General features: G+C 42.8%; 1 protein-coding gene and 1 long non-coding RNA gene across 2 annotated transcripts in view; one reads left to right on the top strand and one right to left on the bottom strand.

Annotated features, from left to right (window-relative positions):
* The window catches only part of LOC139106263 (opioid-binding protein/cell adhesion molecule homolog), a 173992-nt gene extending 164334 nt beyond the window's left edge, over positions 1-9658 (top strand). Inside the window, exon 7 of the mRNA XM_070662894.1 lies at positions 5572-9658. Within this exon, the coding sequence (XP_070518995.1) occupies positions 5572-5681 (110 nt within the window). The 3' untranslated portion in view covers positions 5682-9658. The remainder of the gene's footprint in view (positions 1-5571) is intronic.
* Positions 1-15793, bottom strand: part of LOC139106278 (uncharacterized) — an 83057-nt gene that overhangs the window by 63269 nt on the left and 3995 nt on the right. The window lies entirely within an intron of this gene.

Below are 15793 nucleotides of genomic sequence, written 5' to 3'. Positions count from 1 at the left end.
TACGTGCGTACGCCTCCATTCGGGATTACCGCGAGGACGAAGTTAACGGCCCACCGACGCGCTCGGGTTTTCCTCCTTCCTGGACCCTCGCGGTGCTTCCTCCTTTCGAGATGAATAGCCCGGAGGAGGTCGACGGGCGTTACAAGCCCGTTCGTGACGCAGTGTGCCCCTCGTAGTGGCTACATTGTATTAACGTGCCGCCTATTCGCCGTCGGGCCGGATGCCCGCTCGCTAATGTCGCGTAAAAAACGCGCAATAATTCTTGGCGGATACCACGAACCCCCTCCCCACCCTCCTCCCCTCGCGCGCGCTACGCCATGTAAGAACAGTGCTCGTTCTTTCCTTTTCTCGTCCTGGCAGTCACGTTGCCGCAAATAAGGCCGCTTTAATGGGATTACTGCGGCGCGATGCTTCCGGTATAGTAGAAGAAAACTACTTCGACGAGCTTTATGATCGAGATTTTCATAAAGGAGAGATCCGCGGTTGACGACCCTGGCCGGAGGTCAGAGGACCCGGGATAGGTACCTCGTATGTAGGTGGAATATATTTTACTTTCAAGGACGAGGGGATGAGTACGCCCCGGGCGCGCTTCCGGAAGTTCGGCCGTGATTTAAGCGGCCGTGCGGCCGCACTTCGAAAAGTCGCGGAAACATAAAAAGCGGACACTCCCTCGGCGCGAGAGCGGGCTATCTCGCGGTTTATTAAACACCGCCACTGCGCGGAATTATCCCCGCGATTTACGGAGATACGCGGATTATTGCGCCGAGATATTTCGATGACATTTCACGTGGCGCGAGTGTATATTCATTGCGCTCCTCTGTTACGCGAAAAGCCGAACAACAATTCAGGGCGAGAAAATTAATTTCAAATTTACCGCAAACAATTTTCATAAATGTAAAGTAGTTTAATGTTAATTACGCATTGGTGTAAAACTTTCGCATAGCTCCGAGTGCACGTTTGCATTCCCGCTCCAGCGTACCGAGCTGATTGTGGTTTTCGTCATGTCAACGTATAATTTTAGGACTGCGCTCTCAATGGCGGTTAAAAACGATGGTAAAATAACCGAATATTATATCGCGCAAAATCGTGAGTGTCACGAAGTATCGTAGCTCATAATCGACGTACCGTTGAATGTGACAGAAATGTTCCCCAATTTGCGTTCAACGTCGCTCGGTCTGTTTCCGCGCGAGTGAATCCATTTAACTGACAGTTAACATACTTCACGTACGGGAGTACAACGACGAGTGTCGTATAATGAAATCAGCGTTTTGTTTACGCGCGCGGAAGCTGAAAACGATTGACTTAAAGTAGAAATTGCGCGGACCGAATCACCGTCCGGGATCCGCCTTTCGGTGCCTTGATTTCGCTATTATGTATCTACGTCGGATTTGCGCGCTACCGCTGCGAGATATCGCCGCCTTCATCAGTCACGAGTAAACATTGGTGACAGCTGATTTGCTAATTGATCCCGTACATCTGAGCCTAGCCTTTGAATGTCCGCGCATACAATCGCCATAGAGGCGCTAATGCGGCCGCAAATAGCCTCGGTAAATTGCCAATCCTACGATTAATCGAATTTGATTGGATCTTCGCGTGAACCTCGATTATGCTGGCGCAGCCGAAGTCTACTTTTATGATCGATCGCTCGCGAGCATTACAAATAATGTAGCACAAATCTGTGCTCGGCGTAAGGCCCGTGAGCTCGAGCCGGGCGTTAAATTCTGCAAGGTGAATTGGTCGAAAGAGGCACTAGCAGTGCCCGAAAGTACCTCGAGAAATGGCCCCGTAAATTGTGGTCGTTTTAAATGATAATCTATTTTAATTTCTAAACAAGACTGTAGGATGAAAGGGTTAAAGTTTAACTATGTTTAACTATCTGCAGCGCCGCAATGCCGGATATTCAACTTAGCGTTGGTTAGTGTGACCGGGATAATTGCATCAGCGCGCTGCGGTGTTCTGGCGGAGCTAAGGAGTATTTCGCGACAAAAATAATAAGATTTTCGGCAATGACACTCGCCATACAGCGTTAATCATATTATTTGGGTAAAATGTAGCCGAGCGCGCCTCTGAAAAGGCCAAAACCAAATGGCGCGAATGACCAGGACATGTAAAATATTTCTATTGCACACGTTGGGTTCACCGTTCAACAAATGGCGTGCGCGATATGAAAAGTTTCAAAAACCGATCTTACGATAAGCGCGTGTAATCGCGCGAATTTCACGACCCCTGCGTGGGAAAACTCATTATATACGATTTCACGTATCGAGAATTCATGAACGATTGTCATAGTCATCGTATCGGGATTGGGAATTTTCTCTTCGGCTATTACCCCCGGACTGCAGGTTAATCTATCAACGTCAACCGCGTTATCCGTTGTTACTAACGCTCAGATTCAAGAGCTCGGCCAATATTACGTGGCCAATGTTATGCAACTTTGCGGTGACGTGGCATCTGTAAAAATATCGGCGTAATTACCGCCGCCGTTTAATCAATAGGAGAATTTTGAGTGGAAGGTCGGTTTTTACAAACACTTGAGAAAATACACGGTGACGTAATAATCTTAACTCTATTAAAGCTCTCTCGCACGTCTAAACCCAAAATTCACCCACGTTATTCTGGGTAATCTATCTCTTTTTTTTTTTTTTTTTTTTTTTTACATTTAAAAAGTTTAAATGTTATTTTCGAAAACCGCGCTGTGCTATCCCGCAAAAACATCGTCGCATTTCAGTATTTTATTTCATTTAAAAATTTATCTATCAATTTCGACCATCGTTTACATATTTGTTGATCTCGCGACTACGAGATTCGCGTTGATTATGTTTGTTTAAATTAAAGCGCGCCAGTAAGAGTCATAGGAGTAACAAAATTACGGTGTACAAAATGTAATATTATAATATAGTACATTCAGACTAATTTACTCTTCGTTATTTTCTTATTTTTTGCAGGGTGCACGATTAAACAGCGTCCTGCATGCGTTTTAACATAAAATGTTTTAATGTTTTAATAAAAATTATTATTTTAGTAACTGCATTTCTAGTTTTCCATGTATACTTTCAAAGTAAAAGGAAAAGATAGATAAATATGATTTTATATGCACTCTTACGTATAAAAAATTAAAATATCAAACATTGCCACAACACCGCTATGCATTTCGAATTTGCGCGAGCACTCAGCGTTATGTCTTGTTATGTTACATCTCGCGAAGGTGTGAAGTGTATCGTCGATGTCGTCTTTCATCGAAAAGCCCTGGGCAATTTCACCCCCTTTCGTACTTGCTGTCGATTTACCTCCGCGAGTTGTCGTTTCGCGAGTCGCTCTTTCTCCCTTCCCTTTTGCCTCCTCTCACTTTCTTTTTTTTTTTTTCTACCCTCGAGACGCTGATGCTCGTTTTCGCTGAAAAATGAGCGCTTCTTGCGGCCGCGCGGTCGTTCGTCGAATTGCGAGTCGTAAATTAGCCCGCGTTCCAGACGGACGCTGGCAGAGAGGAAAAAAAATGCGTTCCAGCGCAGAAATCTATCCCCCTTGGATGGATGCGCGCAGGGAAAGAGTGTAAGAGGTTGTGTAGGTGAATACGATGTGTAGGGGGCACTAAAGAAATTCGACCTTTTCGAGCTTGAGCGCAAGCGGCCGTTTGATCTTTTCCGTTGATCCTTTACCGGCGCGACGTTCTTACATCAATCTTCGGTCAAGTTTCAGCGTGCCCTCTTAGGCGCGATCAGCGTCGAACGAGCTGTTGCACGGGCGGCAATTTGTCGAGAAATTTGTTCCCGGGAAACTTACGCCCGTTGCCTCGCACGAGGAAAAATTAGTTCGAGAAAATTATTTCAAATTAATTATTAGTTACACGAGTGCTCACGCTGACTTTCATCGTCCCGTTATTTCCCGTTGCGATTTTTTCCCTTCGAGAGTGGTTGTCACGAAATACGAGTCTTGTTAAATAAGCGCCGGGTTCATTAGTGCAAATCTTAGTAAAGAAACTCGTTGTGGCAATATAATCGGTCGCTGCCGCGCGCCGTGCAGTGCAATCCGCTTGTAATTTAATATTACTAAGAAACTGCATAAATAACGCACTTAAGTATCCCCGCGTACTTTGAAACGTATGCCGTGATAATGAACTTTCTCGATACCAGCGCGCAACACGCCGCATTAATAATAACTTCGGTATTACGCTCAAATAAGGCACCTAGGTTCGTCTCGACGTAAGAACTGGGGGAAGAACTCTTGTAGTTCGACAGCAAGTTCGCGCCACCAGTAAGTGATTACCGATACAGCACCTGAGGGTTCTCGTTTAGAAATTCCCGTGGCATCCGCAGGTATCTATACCCGCCTTGAGATTGGAAGTTAGTTGTAACGCGACGTTATACGCGCCGTCTTAACGTTTGCGCGTTTCCGTTATAGCAAATGCACGCCGTCGTATCGGTGACGGCAGTTACGACAAACTCTTGAGAAACGCGCGACGCGGAAATGCCTCTGGCGTCAACATTTGGACGGAATCTCAGTTTCTGAGATTTCGCTGTTTGTTGCAAGCGAGGATCAGCGACAAACAGTGGCGCTATTGCAATATCTAACGTAATGTCCGCTTAAATATTTGATTTATCTGAAATCGATACGCGGAAGATCTGTGACTTCGTCCCTCTGTGCGAACACTTTGGGAAATCCGTATGGTCTGCTACTGCACGCGGAAACTTTTGGTAAAGATGCCGGATTTTTGCGCTGGAATTTTTATTTTTATTTTATTTTATTTATTATTATTTTTTTTTTTTTTTTTTGCACCGCTGTCGTGATACATATTTTATGTCTTTTACGATACCTGTGTCAACGTGATCATTTTCCCTGAATTATTGAATTCACGAGCGATGGGTTTATTCTGAAATCGATACGACAAGCCATGATACCGTTCGTAAATTTTCAATTTAAATGTATTAATAATTGCTTAGTATTAGAAGTTGTAACGCAATCCGAAAATCTAGCACGTTAACCGAATCTCTATATTTGCTTCCCGTTGTGACATTCTCAAATATTTGTTACCGGCAATAATTAATGTACAACCTAATGCGTTTCTAATTTGCGCAATTGCGATTAATTATTCGTGATTATTCTAATAAACATTAGTATTACTTTGATTATACTATGCATGCGTATGCAGAAATTTATTCCAAAACGCTTCCGGCTATGAAAACGAATATACTTCATTGAATGCAATTAATGGTTCATTGTTTAATTAATTTCGTAGGTCCATATCTCTCGAATTTTTTTTTTCCTCTATGCGTTGTCAAAGCACTTAGTGCCATAAGAGTGTCAACGTTAAATTCGTTCAATGAAATTCAAAGATATATCTTTGACTTTTAGATATATCTAAAAGTCTTCATCACAGATTTCGCATTTGCACAAATTTCTCGAAAAGACGACCGAAGAAAAAAGAAAAGCAAAATCGAGAGAAAATAAGAAAAAGACAGAGAACAGGAAACAAGGAGACTGTGATGTAAATTTTCCATTCGCCTCATCCCTGACTGACTACATAGTCCCCGTCTACAAAATAATTTATGTGTATGCGGCTTTCTTGGGTTTCAGGGGAGCATCCAGCGGCTATGCAGCACGGGAACTCCAGCAACAGCGGAGCGGCCACGAGGACGCTCGCGCTGCTCCTGTTGCTCCTGCACGCCGGTTCCTTCGCAAGGTGACTGGTCGATCACGAGGCGCTGCAGTAAGAGAGTAACGGCCGATAGTTTCACCCAAGCGAGATCGGGGCGACGACGAGGGTGGGGTGGACGAGAAAAGACCGAGAGAGAAGGAAGAGGCGGGAAGCACCATCCGCGCTAACCATCACCTGCCAGACTCTATAAATCAACTCTTCTTCTTTCCGTAGTGCGATCGGCTTGCCGGAGTAGAAAAGTGCGCGGATAGACGATAGAGAAGACGACGAGCGGCACCGTTAGCAGCAGCCGCGCGTAAAAAAGCTCCGCTCGCTTCGCTCTCTCGCTTCCGGAGCACGGATCCGGCTAGCCCCTGTCTGACTCGCGTTTCCTTAAAGCAACCTTTCGCGTGTCTTGTGCCTCGTCACATATATGGGACTCGTGATGCAACAATCGCGAAACAACGCCGCATTAACTCGAGACGACGAATTCGGGAATGTAAAAGTCAGATGGTGACAGAACGAGCTCCTTCTCGAGGACGAGCGACGTCCCGAGAAATCGTTTTAACACGTCTCAACGGGAACGAATAGTTTCTCTTACGTCAACATTCGTGAGATTAGCATTTCTTTTCTCCGGACAGTGATCACCTAGACGTGGAGATCTATTACCGAACGCAGCTGACTGTCGCGGATCTCGAGAGGTAAGAACCAATGTGTTTTCGTGTCCGGTCGGACTAACCGACGACCTAGATACGCCGACAAAACTACCGCGTGGAATTCCACTCAATTTCTGGTCGCCGGATGCGGTACCGGTTCTTCCCCGAAGAGAACAAATATTTTTGAGGTTCGTCGTACCTACTTCTCACCCGTGCAAACTTCCTAAATGAGTATATCTACAGGGTGTCCGGTATACGATTTTGCTCCCGAAAACTGTAGGTAGATATTAAGACTAGCAGTCAAAAAGTCACGTACCATTTTGTGAAATTCGCGATCGTTACCGAGTAAAAAAAATTAATTCTCTTGAAGAATGAGTACGGAGAACGCTGTAAGTTGGGCGCGGCAATCGAGGGCGAGGGTATATTTTGAAGGGGTAGGCGGAATCTTCGCATGACAACAATTGCTTAGGGAACGGGGTCAGCAAGTGATTAACCTACAGTTTTCGCGAGCGAAACCTTACACTGAACACCCTGTATATACGACGCGTCATACGAATGTCTCATAAGCCGCAGAATGTTCACTCCAGCTTGAAACTGCGCATCACTGGCTTTAAATACGATTTCTTTTTTTTCTCAACTTCGACGTGCGAGCGCAATTGTCTATGTCAATCATTTAAACTTTATATTTGTTAATATTACTTTTCTCGCTACAAAGATGACAAAATTTAAATACTCATTTTTAATCCGATCTATCTCAATGTATAAAAAAAAACATGTTTGCGTTAAAAAAAAAAACATTATAATATAAATCTGTTATTGTAAATTGCACGTTGTTCTCTCGGGCTGTTTGCAAGACCGGCAAGTTTTCTCGCCGCGGGGGCGGAAGGTTCTTGCGCTCTCTTTCACTCGAGTCGCCACGCGAAAGTTTCGCCGAATAAATATTTCCCCTCGAACGTGCCCGCTGCCTACTACGGAAAACTGGCTAACGGAATCGGCTATGACAATAATCGATTTTCACCTATCGCGAGAGACGGAAAAAGCCACTGAAGTATCTCTGAATTATGCGGCCTGGGCCATGCGGAATTCGTGGCTTGGCAGGGGAGAACGCCTGCAGTTTCGCCCAGCGTTCCATTTGCATCTCAGGACGCCGAATTTACGAGCCCGGGGGTCGTCGATCCTCACTACGGCCGCGAGACCGTCGTGTATCCGTGTGCGTGTATGATAGACTCGATAAGTTATATAACTAAGCTCGACGTACCGTCGTTCGCAAGAGGGAAATGTCGGCTTGGTCGATACGGAGTTGAACCGATCTATTTTCTCGCTGTAATACCGCGTTCCGCCCGCATATTTAATTAACGATATTAATCTCGCGTGATTATTTTCCTCTCGTACCGTAAATCAACTCTGCTCGGTTTTATGCGACTCTATTTTCCGACGCGATCTCACTCGCGCGTGCACTCTTCCTGAAATTCTTCCCGCCGAGAGGACTGTCACAATTTGACCGTCTAACCTATCGCATCTCGCGCGCATTAAGTATGTACTAAATTGATTGCATTCTGATCCAAGATGATCGAAATTATATCACGTCGACGGTCGACCGCGCGGTCGCAGTTACCGCAACCAGCTGACGCGCTCGGAATGTTCTTCGAATAAAGTTCCATCCGGCGTTCAGTTGCGGCATCCGAGGCTGCGCCGGGAAATATATCGGCCGCGGAAAGTGACGGGAAAGTTTATTCTGGGGAAACAGAGGCTCGCGATGGCACGATACCGCGGATACGATTAATTCGACGCGCGTGCTAAGCCCTTGGTGCGGGATTTCGGCGCGATAGAAAGCTCCCCTCTTCCTCCCAGAATCCTTCGGGTTCAAAACGCGCCGATTTCAGCTCGGGTATTCGAAATCCGCGCGTATTTGAGGTCTTCAAATACCTCAATCGCGATTCGATTCCGCGAATCGCTCGCACGTCCGAGTGTGCATCCGGCACGAGATTTTCAGCGTGTCAAAAGTGGTGGATCCCAGCTTGGAGCTGACGCGTCGTCGTATTGTTAAGTGAGTTGATCGACGGGAGAGTGCGGAGACCGCGGCAGCGAAAAATAAGTGGTGTCCCGGATTGACGGCGGAAAAGCGCGAGGGACAATGCGCGCGGATTTGCGCACGCTAAGATAACGTTAAGCTTTAAGTAATTAAAGAATCGTATCGTACTGGTCTATCCGTGTATACGTTTTCATAGATCTCCGATCGCGCGTGGGTTGGTCGTGGCGTGGCGGGAGAATCCGAGGCGCGCACATAATCGTGATTACGGCGCGCGATATGGAACTATGTTGTTCCACAGTGCATTACAACGTGCTATATTTTCAAAGAATATACATCGTATCGCTAACGAAGTATTTAGCCACAAAAGAAAGAGAGAGAGAGAAAGGAAGAGAGAGACCTATCAATAAAAGATCACGAAGCAGATACTCTGATAGCTTATTCCTATGACATATTTTATAAATAACTAGAAAATTATATCTAGTGCTTGTGACATGAAGTACATTTTATATTTGAATTTACTGAAAATTTAGAATACCGTGTAAAGATAAATACGTCTAGCTACCAATAGTATTCCTATTTTATTATAACCTGACGTATTACCTTTTTTGCGAATTAATATTTTTGCCGGTACATTTAGAACATGTTATACAAAGATTTCGGATTAAATTTAATGTATAGAAGTCTATTAAAAATCCTATATGTATCAAAATTGTAATGTCATCGTAACGTTTGTAACTGGATTAATTTATTTGAACGATCGTTCGACATTTGTATGTTCAATTATAATTTTATTACGGTTCTTTTTTTCAGATTTATATTGCTTTTTGAGTATCGGATTATGTATATATAATGCGATGAGTTTTTAATATTGCACGAGCTCGCGTAAAACAAGTCGAAACAAAAGCAGTAAAAAATAGAAAGGAATTTCTTTGACGGTCTTTATCTGCTCTATTTTTCCGTCGAGCAAAAATAGTTTTCGTGCCGAATACCGCCTTAAAGATACGCCTCGGATACGCATTATCAGCAACACGATCGACCCATAAATAGCCGTACTGTACATACTTTTTTGAATGTAATGATAAAAAGCGATCGCTGTAACTCTCTTCGGCATGATTAAGAACCACGATGTAACTCTTACTAATTTACACTCTTAGATCGATTGAGGGCTTTGTCATCTAAAATGCAATCGTTACGCGAGACTTTTATAAATCAGTATCATAGTATCGATAATCGTGGTCCAAATAAAAATTCTGGATGCACTTTGAACGAATGACCTCTTCCTAACGTGAATATATCAATAAGAGTCTCGAAAAATAAAGAGAAAAAAAAAAAAAAAAATAGTGGACGACACAATATAAAACGTGTGATCGCCATGATTATCATACTGAGCAGAATCAATCGATATAGTTAAACTAGAGAAATGATTTCAATCACCGAGCGAGCCGACCATCGCGAAAAAAAAAATTCAGAGGCGACTCTCGACGAAACAGCTAGCGAAAATGCGGCACAATCTTGTAAATAAGAAACCGATTTCCGATCCGCGTTGATATCGCGTCACGATTTGTTCGGTATGAGACAGGGGGTGCACAAAAAAAGAAACAATACGAAACCTCTCACAGTTTTCACCCGCGTCTTTTCTCCCAAAATATATAAGCACGCGCAGCACCGAAGTGCAAACGTATGAAATATTAATCCCTACGTCGCCAAGGATTAACTTACTTTCAAACTGAATTACAGGGAGTAAGGGTAGGTGCGCCGAGGTAATATTAAGAATTTTGCTGAGTAGCAGGTGAGGTCAAATACTCCAACGCGAAGCGCGATGAAATTTTGCGCACCCTTGAGTCTAATATCTGGTGGCGAGAGATCTGCGTTACGACGAGAAGAAGGTGCGACGTGGTTGTATGTTCCTGAAAAAGAGTTCCCGACGAGACACGTTCTTGACGACGGTCGTTCGGTCGGTCGTCGTCAAGCACGAGTTTTGCAGAATCACCGCCGCACCTCCCCTTCGCTCCCACCCTGCCTTTACGCTCTTGGACTCATCCCTCCACTCCGTTCCACCCTCCCCTCCCCCCCGTGCTTTTTTTTATACGCCGAATGAGATCTGTCCTCGTTAGTACTTGTAAATGGCTTTCGCTCACGCGGATGCCGCTAATCCTGCTTCTGTATATTCCGGAAAGATATAAAAAAGCGGCTCGAACGCGGGCGCGATTAATACGCCCGCGTCAGAGTTGCATGCGAATGACTGGTAGCAAATAAGTTCAACCCGATTGTACGAGATCAATTACTTGTTAGCACACGAGCGATCAACCGATGCGCTCTTAGCGACACTACTCGAAGGATGTTAAAGTATCGAACGTACCATTAATGTATATATACGAACAGTACCGACTTATCGTTTATGTTGGATCCAATTGTACCAGAATTCCTAAGACAATTAAAGGAGAAGAAATAACGATTATTTGTGGGAGACACACCGAACTCTTATTCCGCGACTCATACTCCTCTGCCGTTCATCGTCCGCGATATTTCCTATTATTGCCCTATCGAAAATTCGCAGACAAAAAAAACTGGATCGTTTATTTATATAATGATTCGTTTCGGTGACCATAAAATTTTTTTTTTTTTTTATTGAATGATTAAATATTTGATTGAGTTTATCTTGAAGCTCAGCTCCACGTGCACAAAGTGAGAATTAATAACCTGGTTCAACTTTGTCGGTCTCGAAAAGACTTCGTCGCGAAGAAACCGTGGGAATGTGAGATATTTTGTTTCGACGTGTTTTATTCATTTATTTACTTATACTAACGTGGATATCGTGATTATTTTTCAACGGTGAAAAATAACGGCTATATTCTGGCGCACGTATCTTACTGCGACGAGAATGTATCACTGTCCCGAAACGTCGAACGTGTTTCAATTCCGCTCTCTCGTCCTAGTTATCCGCTTCCTCTACCCGCGACTTCTGAATCGCGCGGAAATTCCTGGCAGTCGGTTGCCTCAGCACGTAAGAAGAAGCATCGATAAAGACAACGCGGCGAGGGCGGCCCGCATTTCGTCGTCCCGCCGTTTGCACCGGGGGTCCGTCGTTTCACTGACGGGTAAGTACCACAGTCCTTTGTCTGCCGATGCGATAATACTATCGACGTGACGTACGAGAGTCATTTGCATCCCGGGAGTTGGCCCCGATGCAGCCACTGTCGATAAACAGCGCCCTGAGTAACTGCGTAAATGCGTCTTCCTATGCGCTTACCGATAGGGACCGTCGGGCATTCAACTGCGCGCGGTCAATGAATACATAACGCCGGCCATTCCTCATATCTTACCGTACTTAGTGGCGCACGGGCCAGATATCTCGCAACCTGCGGACGCGATCGAAGGACTCTCCCCGGTCTACCGGTCGCCTGCCAACGGGAATAATTTCGATGTAAGCCCTGGGTCGAACGGGCGCGACCGGATTAGAATCGATCTAGGTCAGTACGTGGACACGCTCGAGGAACAACGAGCACAAATATGATTCCGCTCAATGTTAATCCGTTTAGCGCCGAGTCCGTAAAATCAATCGCGATTCGCAGCGAACCTAGTAACGTCTACAAGTGAGAACTTTTCCGACGCCTTTTATCGAGTACTGCATTGGCGGTTTTATGAAAGCCCCGCGGCTTTTGACGGACTGATTGGGAGATTGAATAATTGGCATATAGACCAAAGAGAAATCAATCTTTCTCGCAATATTGTCAGCACGACCAAGCCTTTTTGCAATGTATATTTAAAAAAAAAAAAATTGTAATCTAGCAAAATTTTTAATTTATAACTAATTATTAACAATAAATATTAAATATCACGTTTTTAGTAATTTTAAGTTTGTAATTATAAAAATATAATATGTAGAGCAAAATACGTATTTTTATTTTATAGTTTATTGCATTGTATAATTTTAATGTTCTCTCTAAAAAAAAAAAGGATTAAAGAAAAAATTTGCATTTCTGTAAAAATTTTCCATTATATTCATATATTCATACTCTTTCATGCGTACCGAGAGAATATAAACAATTCAGATTAAGCCAAAGACAGAATGCAAATTCGCTATTGAAAATATAATCGAAAAAAAATGTCAATTTGAATTATATATTTCGCTCGAGTTATATATTTATATTCAATTGTGATGAAACGTAATAATAAATGTTAATTAAAGTACTAGAATTGGCTTGCTCCAATTTCTCCGACGTAATGCTTTACAGCCGGTGCGTTCGTCTGACTCGCCAGTTTTTATTACTTCCCAGCGCGGCAATAATTTAGCTCTAACCAACCACGAGCGAGAGTAACCAATCTGCGCCGTAGCGCCATTCTCAAATTTTGTTCAGAGCGACAATCGCTTTCGCGATATAAGCGTTAAATCATAATAGTTTATATAAGTGCGACCGTAAACAAGTGTCGTAAAAAGTGAGAACGTTGGAAGGAAAAAAAACGAGATTTTTCAGTACGCAGCAACATAAATCTATCTTTTAACTCGTTTCGTTCGAAATAATATTAACGCGAGAGGGTGCATTCCCAATCCGCTGCAGCACGATACTGAATTTTTCTCTTCATACGGGGAACCTCGCGATGCTATCGTAATCCGTTGCGACAACAGCTTTTTGCAACGTCGCCTCTGACGGCGTTACGTATTGATGAGACGTCGCAATTAATAATTTTCCCGCGAGACGACAACGATACCGACGATTATCGCGAACGATAACATAAGATAACAAAAACGGGCCTTAATACGCTCCCATGATTTATGTTTCACAGCAACGATATTTTTTATTTGCGAATAGAAATAAAACAACAATATTGTTTAAAGTTTAAACCGACGTTTTAACCAGTTGTTTTAAAATAGCTGTCAATTGAACCGCGAAGAGGTTTATTAAAACAAACGCGCGACCTGCACAACTGGTTTTATGTAAATAAAATTGTGCTGCTGGATTTAAATTATGTTGCAAGATAAAAGTTTTTGCTGTAAGCAGAGAGTTTCCTACTTAGATTTCGTCTCGTGTGTCTGTCACGCATTTTAAGTATTCCGTATATACGATTCCTTCGTGTAAAAAAAAAATAAAAATAAAAAAAAATTTACATTTTCTTGTGGTCCTAATTTAAAAAAAAAAAAAATATTGTACCGTAGATACATCGCGATCTTGTTACTCTTGAAGTCACCGCAAAATTAAAAAAGAACATATATTTAGATGTGCGGAGCAAAGACATTAAGAACAAGTAATATTCTTAATGTATACAAGCAACCCGAGAGAGAAAGAGAGATCGCAAAAGTCAACCTATTTTTCACAGTGTAAGTAGAAATGTGATCTCTTTGCAGTTCCGCCACCAAGAACGGGTCTTATCCGTAAAGCATATTTTCTATTTCGCCAAAGTATATTAGAGCCAATATACTACAATTATACATTATTACATACTTTAACGATCGCATAGCTTTCATTTTATTTATAGGATTAATTTACGTCTCTGGAAATTAAGGTGATAAAATATTTTTGAAATTGAATGAAACTCGCATTAATTTAATTAACGACCAACACCGTAAATCGTATATCAACTTGCACGATCATATAATACGTTTGCGCGATATACAGACGTACATGAGACAAACCGTTCGACGGATCAACATATCCCTTTACCAGTTTGCAATTTCAGTTCTAAAGTTAGGTTTGCGGGCTAGGCTACTCCAAGATACAATACCGCAACCTTTTGATCTATCTGATGTGCGTGCATTTGAGAAGACACGCTTGGCATTCGCCATCGAGTTAACACTGCAATAATGGCCGGACGCGCGGTGAGCTATACTATCCGCGTGATACCGTTATATGTGCCTGAGATAATTACACGGACAATGTCCGTAATACGCACGCGAACAAAGGACCGCGCCGCATAGAATTAACGTCCGTTTTAATATAATTATATCTTTGCGTATCGTTGTTCGATGAAACGAAAAAAAAAAAAAAATCGTCGATCTTTGATATCGCAACGGAAATCGTTAAAACTAAAGGCGCAAGTGATCTCGAAGATATCGACGATGTGGATTCCTACCGTCATCGATTGTGCCGTGCGTAAGCTTCTCTCCCGAAGTGTTAGACACGAGTTTTAATGAAGACGCCAATTACGCGAATAGTTACGCCCGCGATGCTCGCTCCGCGCGATGTCCACGCGGTCGTAAATTATTAATCCCGACTGTGAATTCTACTCGGTACTGCGCAATCCTACGACGGTGTGTCTAAATTGAATATTGACGCCAATATTCATATCCATGTCGCGCAAACTCGCACGCGGCGATCGTAACTATGAAAATCCCGCGTATAACTATTGCAATATGATATTTGAAAGTTTGAAATACTGCGATTAATAATAACGATGATATTAATAATAATAACAATAATAACAATAACTTGCGAACCAATTTCGAATTTGGAATATTAATTAAAGATGCAACAATACTCATTAAATCATATTTCATTAATACGTATTAGTTTTCAATTTTACAAATATTTCTCGATTTTTCATCATTTCTACGAAGCTGTCTGATAAATATCTTTGCCAGCAGCTGCTTTTCTTTTCTTTTCTTTTTAAGTTGAAGTGTTCTATTTTAATTGATCGTTTGGTAACAATTTATAAAGACCCAATAAAAGCACGATATATCAGCAGGAATATATAGAAATGCAATTTTACTAGTGGGTTTTTAATTAAGGGGCACGAAGTGTCTGTATAAAACGTAGCTAATAACAAACGGACAACCTGGAATATGAAGCCTCAACAGTAAATTACTTGTCCGGTGTTGTTCCGCAATTGCTTGTGATTATTGTTGGCAAACAGCGTGTAATATTTAAGTTTACCGACGAAAGTGGACGGTTTCATTCGCAATTCAAGCATCGGCGTGTCTGTGAGAATTGCAAATGCAATATAAATTATCTGCAAGTGCGCGTTTCGCCCTCCCCGTAGTATATTGTGTATCAGTGATAAACTATACGGCGTTTGCCGTGACAGGTGTAACAGTACCGTTTCGCGTCACTTGTATAATTCTCGCAAAGGGGAAATATTTTATAAAAGCGTCAGATTAATGGCATAATTAAGTAGGGAGCGCAATCGGGTTGGCATCTGTTGGTTAAATATTTAAGTATTCCATTACATAGGCCAGGCGTACGAGCGCCGGTGACGCTACGCGCGTGCAACGTTCAGCAACATTTTGATTGAAGCCTGGTTATTTGCGATAGCCGTAATTAACGGACAAAAAAAAGGCGAGCAAAAAAAAAAAAAGCACAATGAGTAGTTCAACCGTATCTCGCGAATCGAAATTTCTCCGGCGGACAATTGAACCCCGACGAAACGTGCCTCTTACTCGGCATTCTAATTTCGCTTGCGCTGACTTCTGACTTAATTAAATCTTCGGCGAATGTTCGTATTGCCCACGTCGTTGCGAAACTCCGCGATATATTGTTA

The sequence above is a fragment of the Cardiocondyla obscurior genome, linkage group LG01 (genome assembly GCF_019399895.1).
Source record: "Cardiocondyla obscurior isolate alpha-2009 linkage group LG01, Cobs3.1, whole genome shotgun sequence".
NCBI classification, from domain to species: Eukaryota; Metazoa; Arthropoda; class Insecta; order Hymenoptera; family Formicidae; genus Cardiocondyla; species Cardiocondyla obscurior.
Note: the sequence above shows the minus strand (reverse complement) of the source record. Positions and strands in the feature narration are given on the sequence as shown.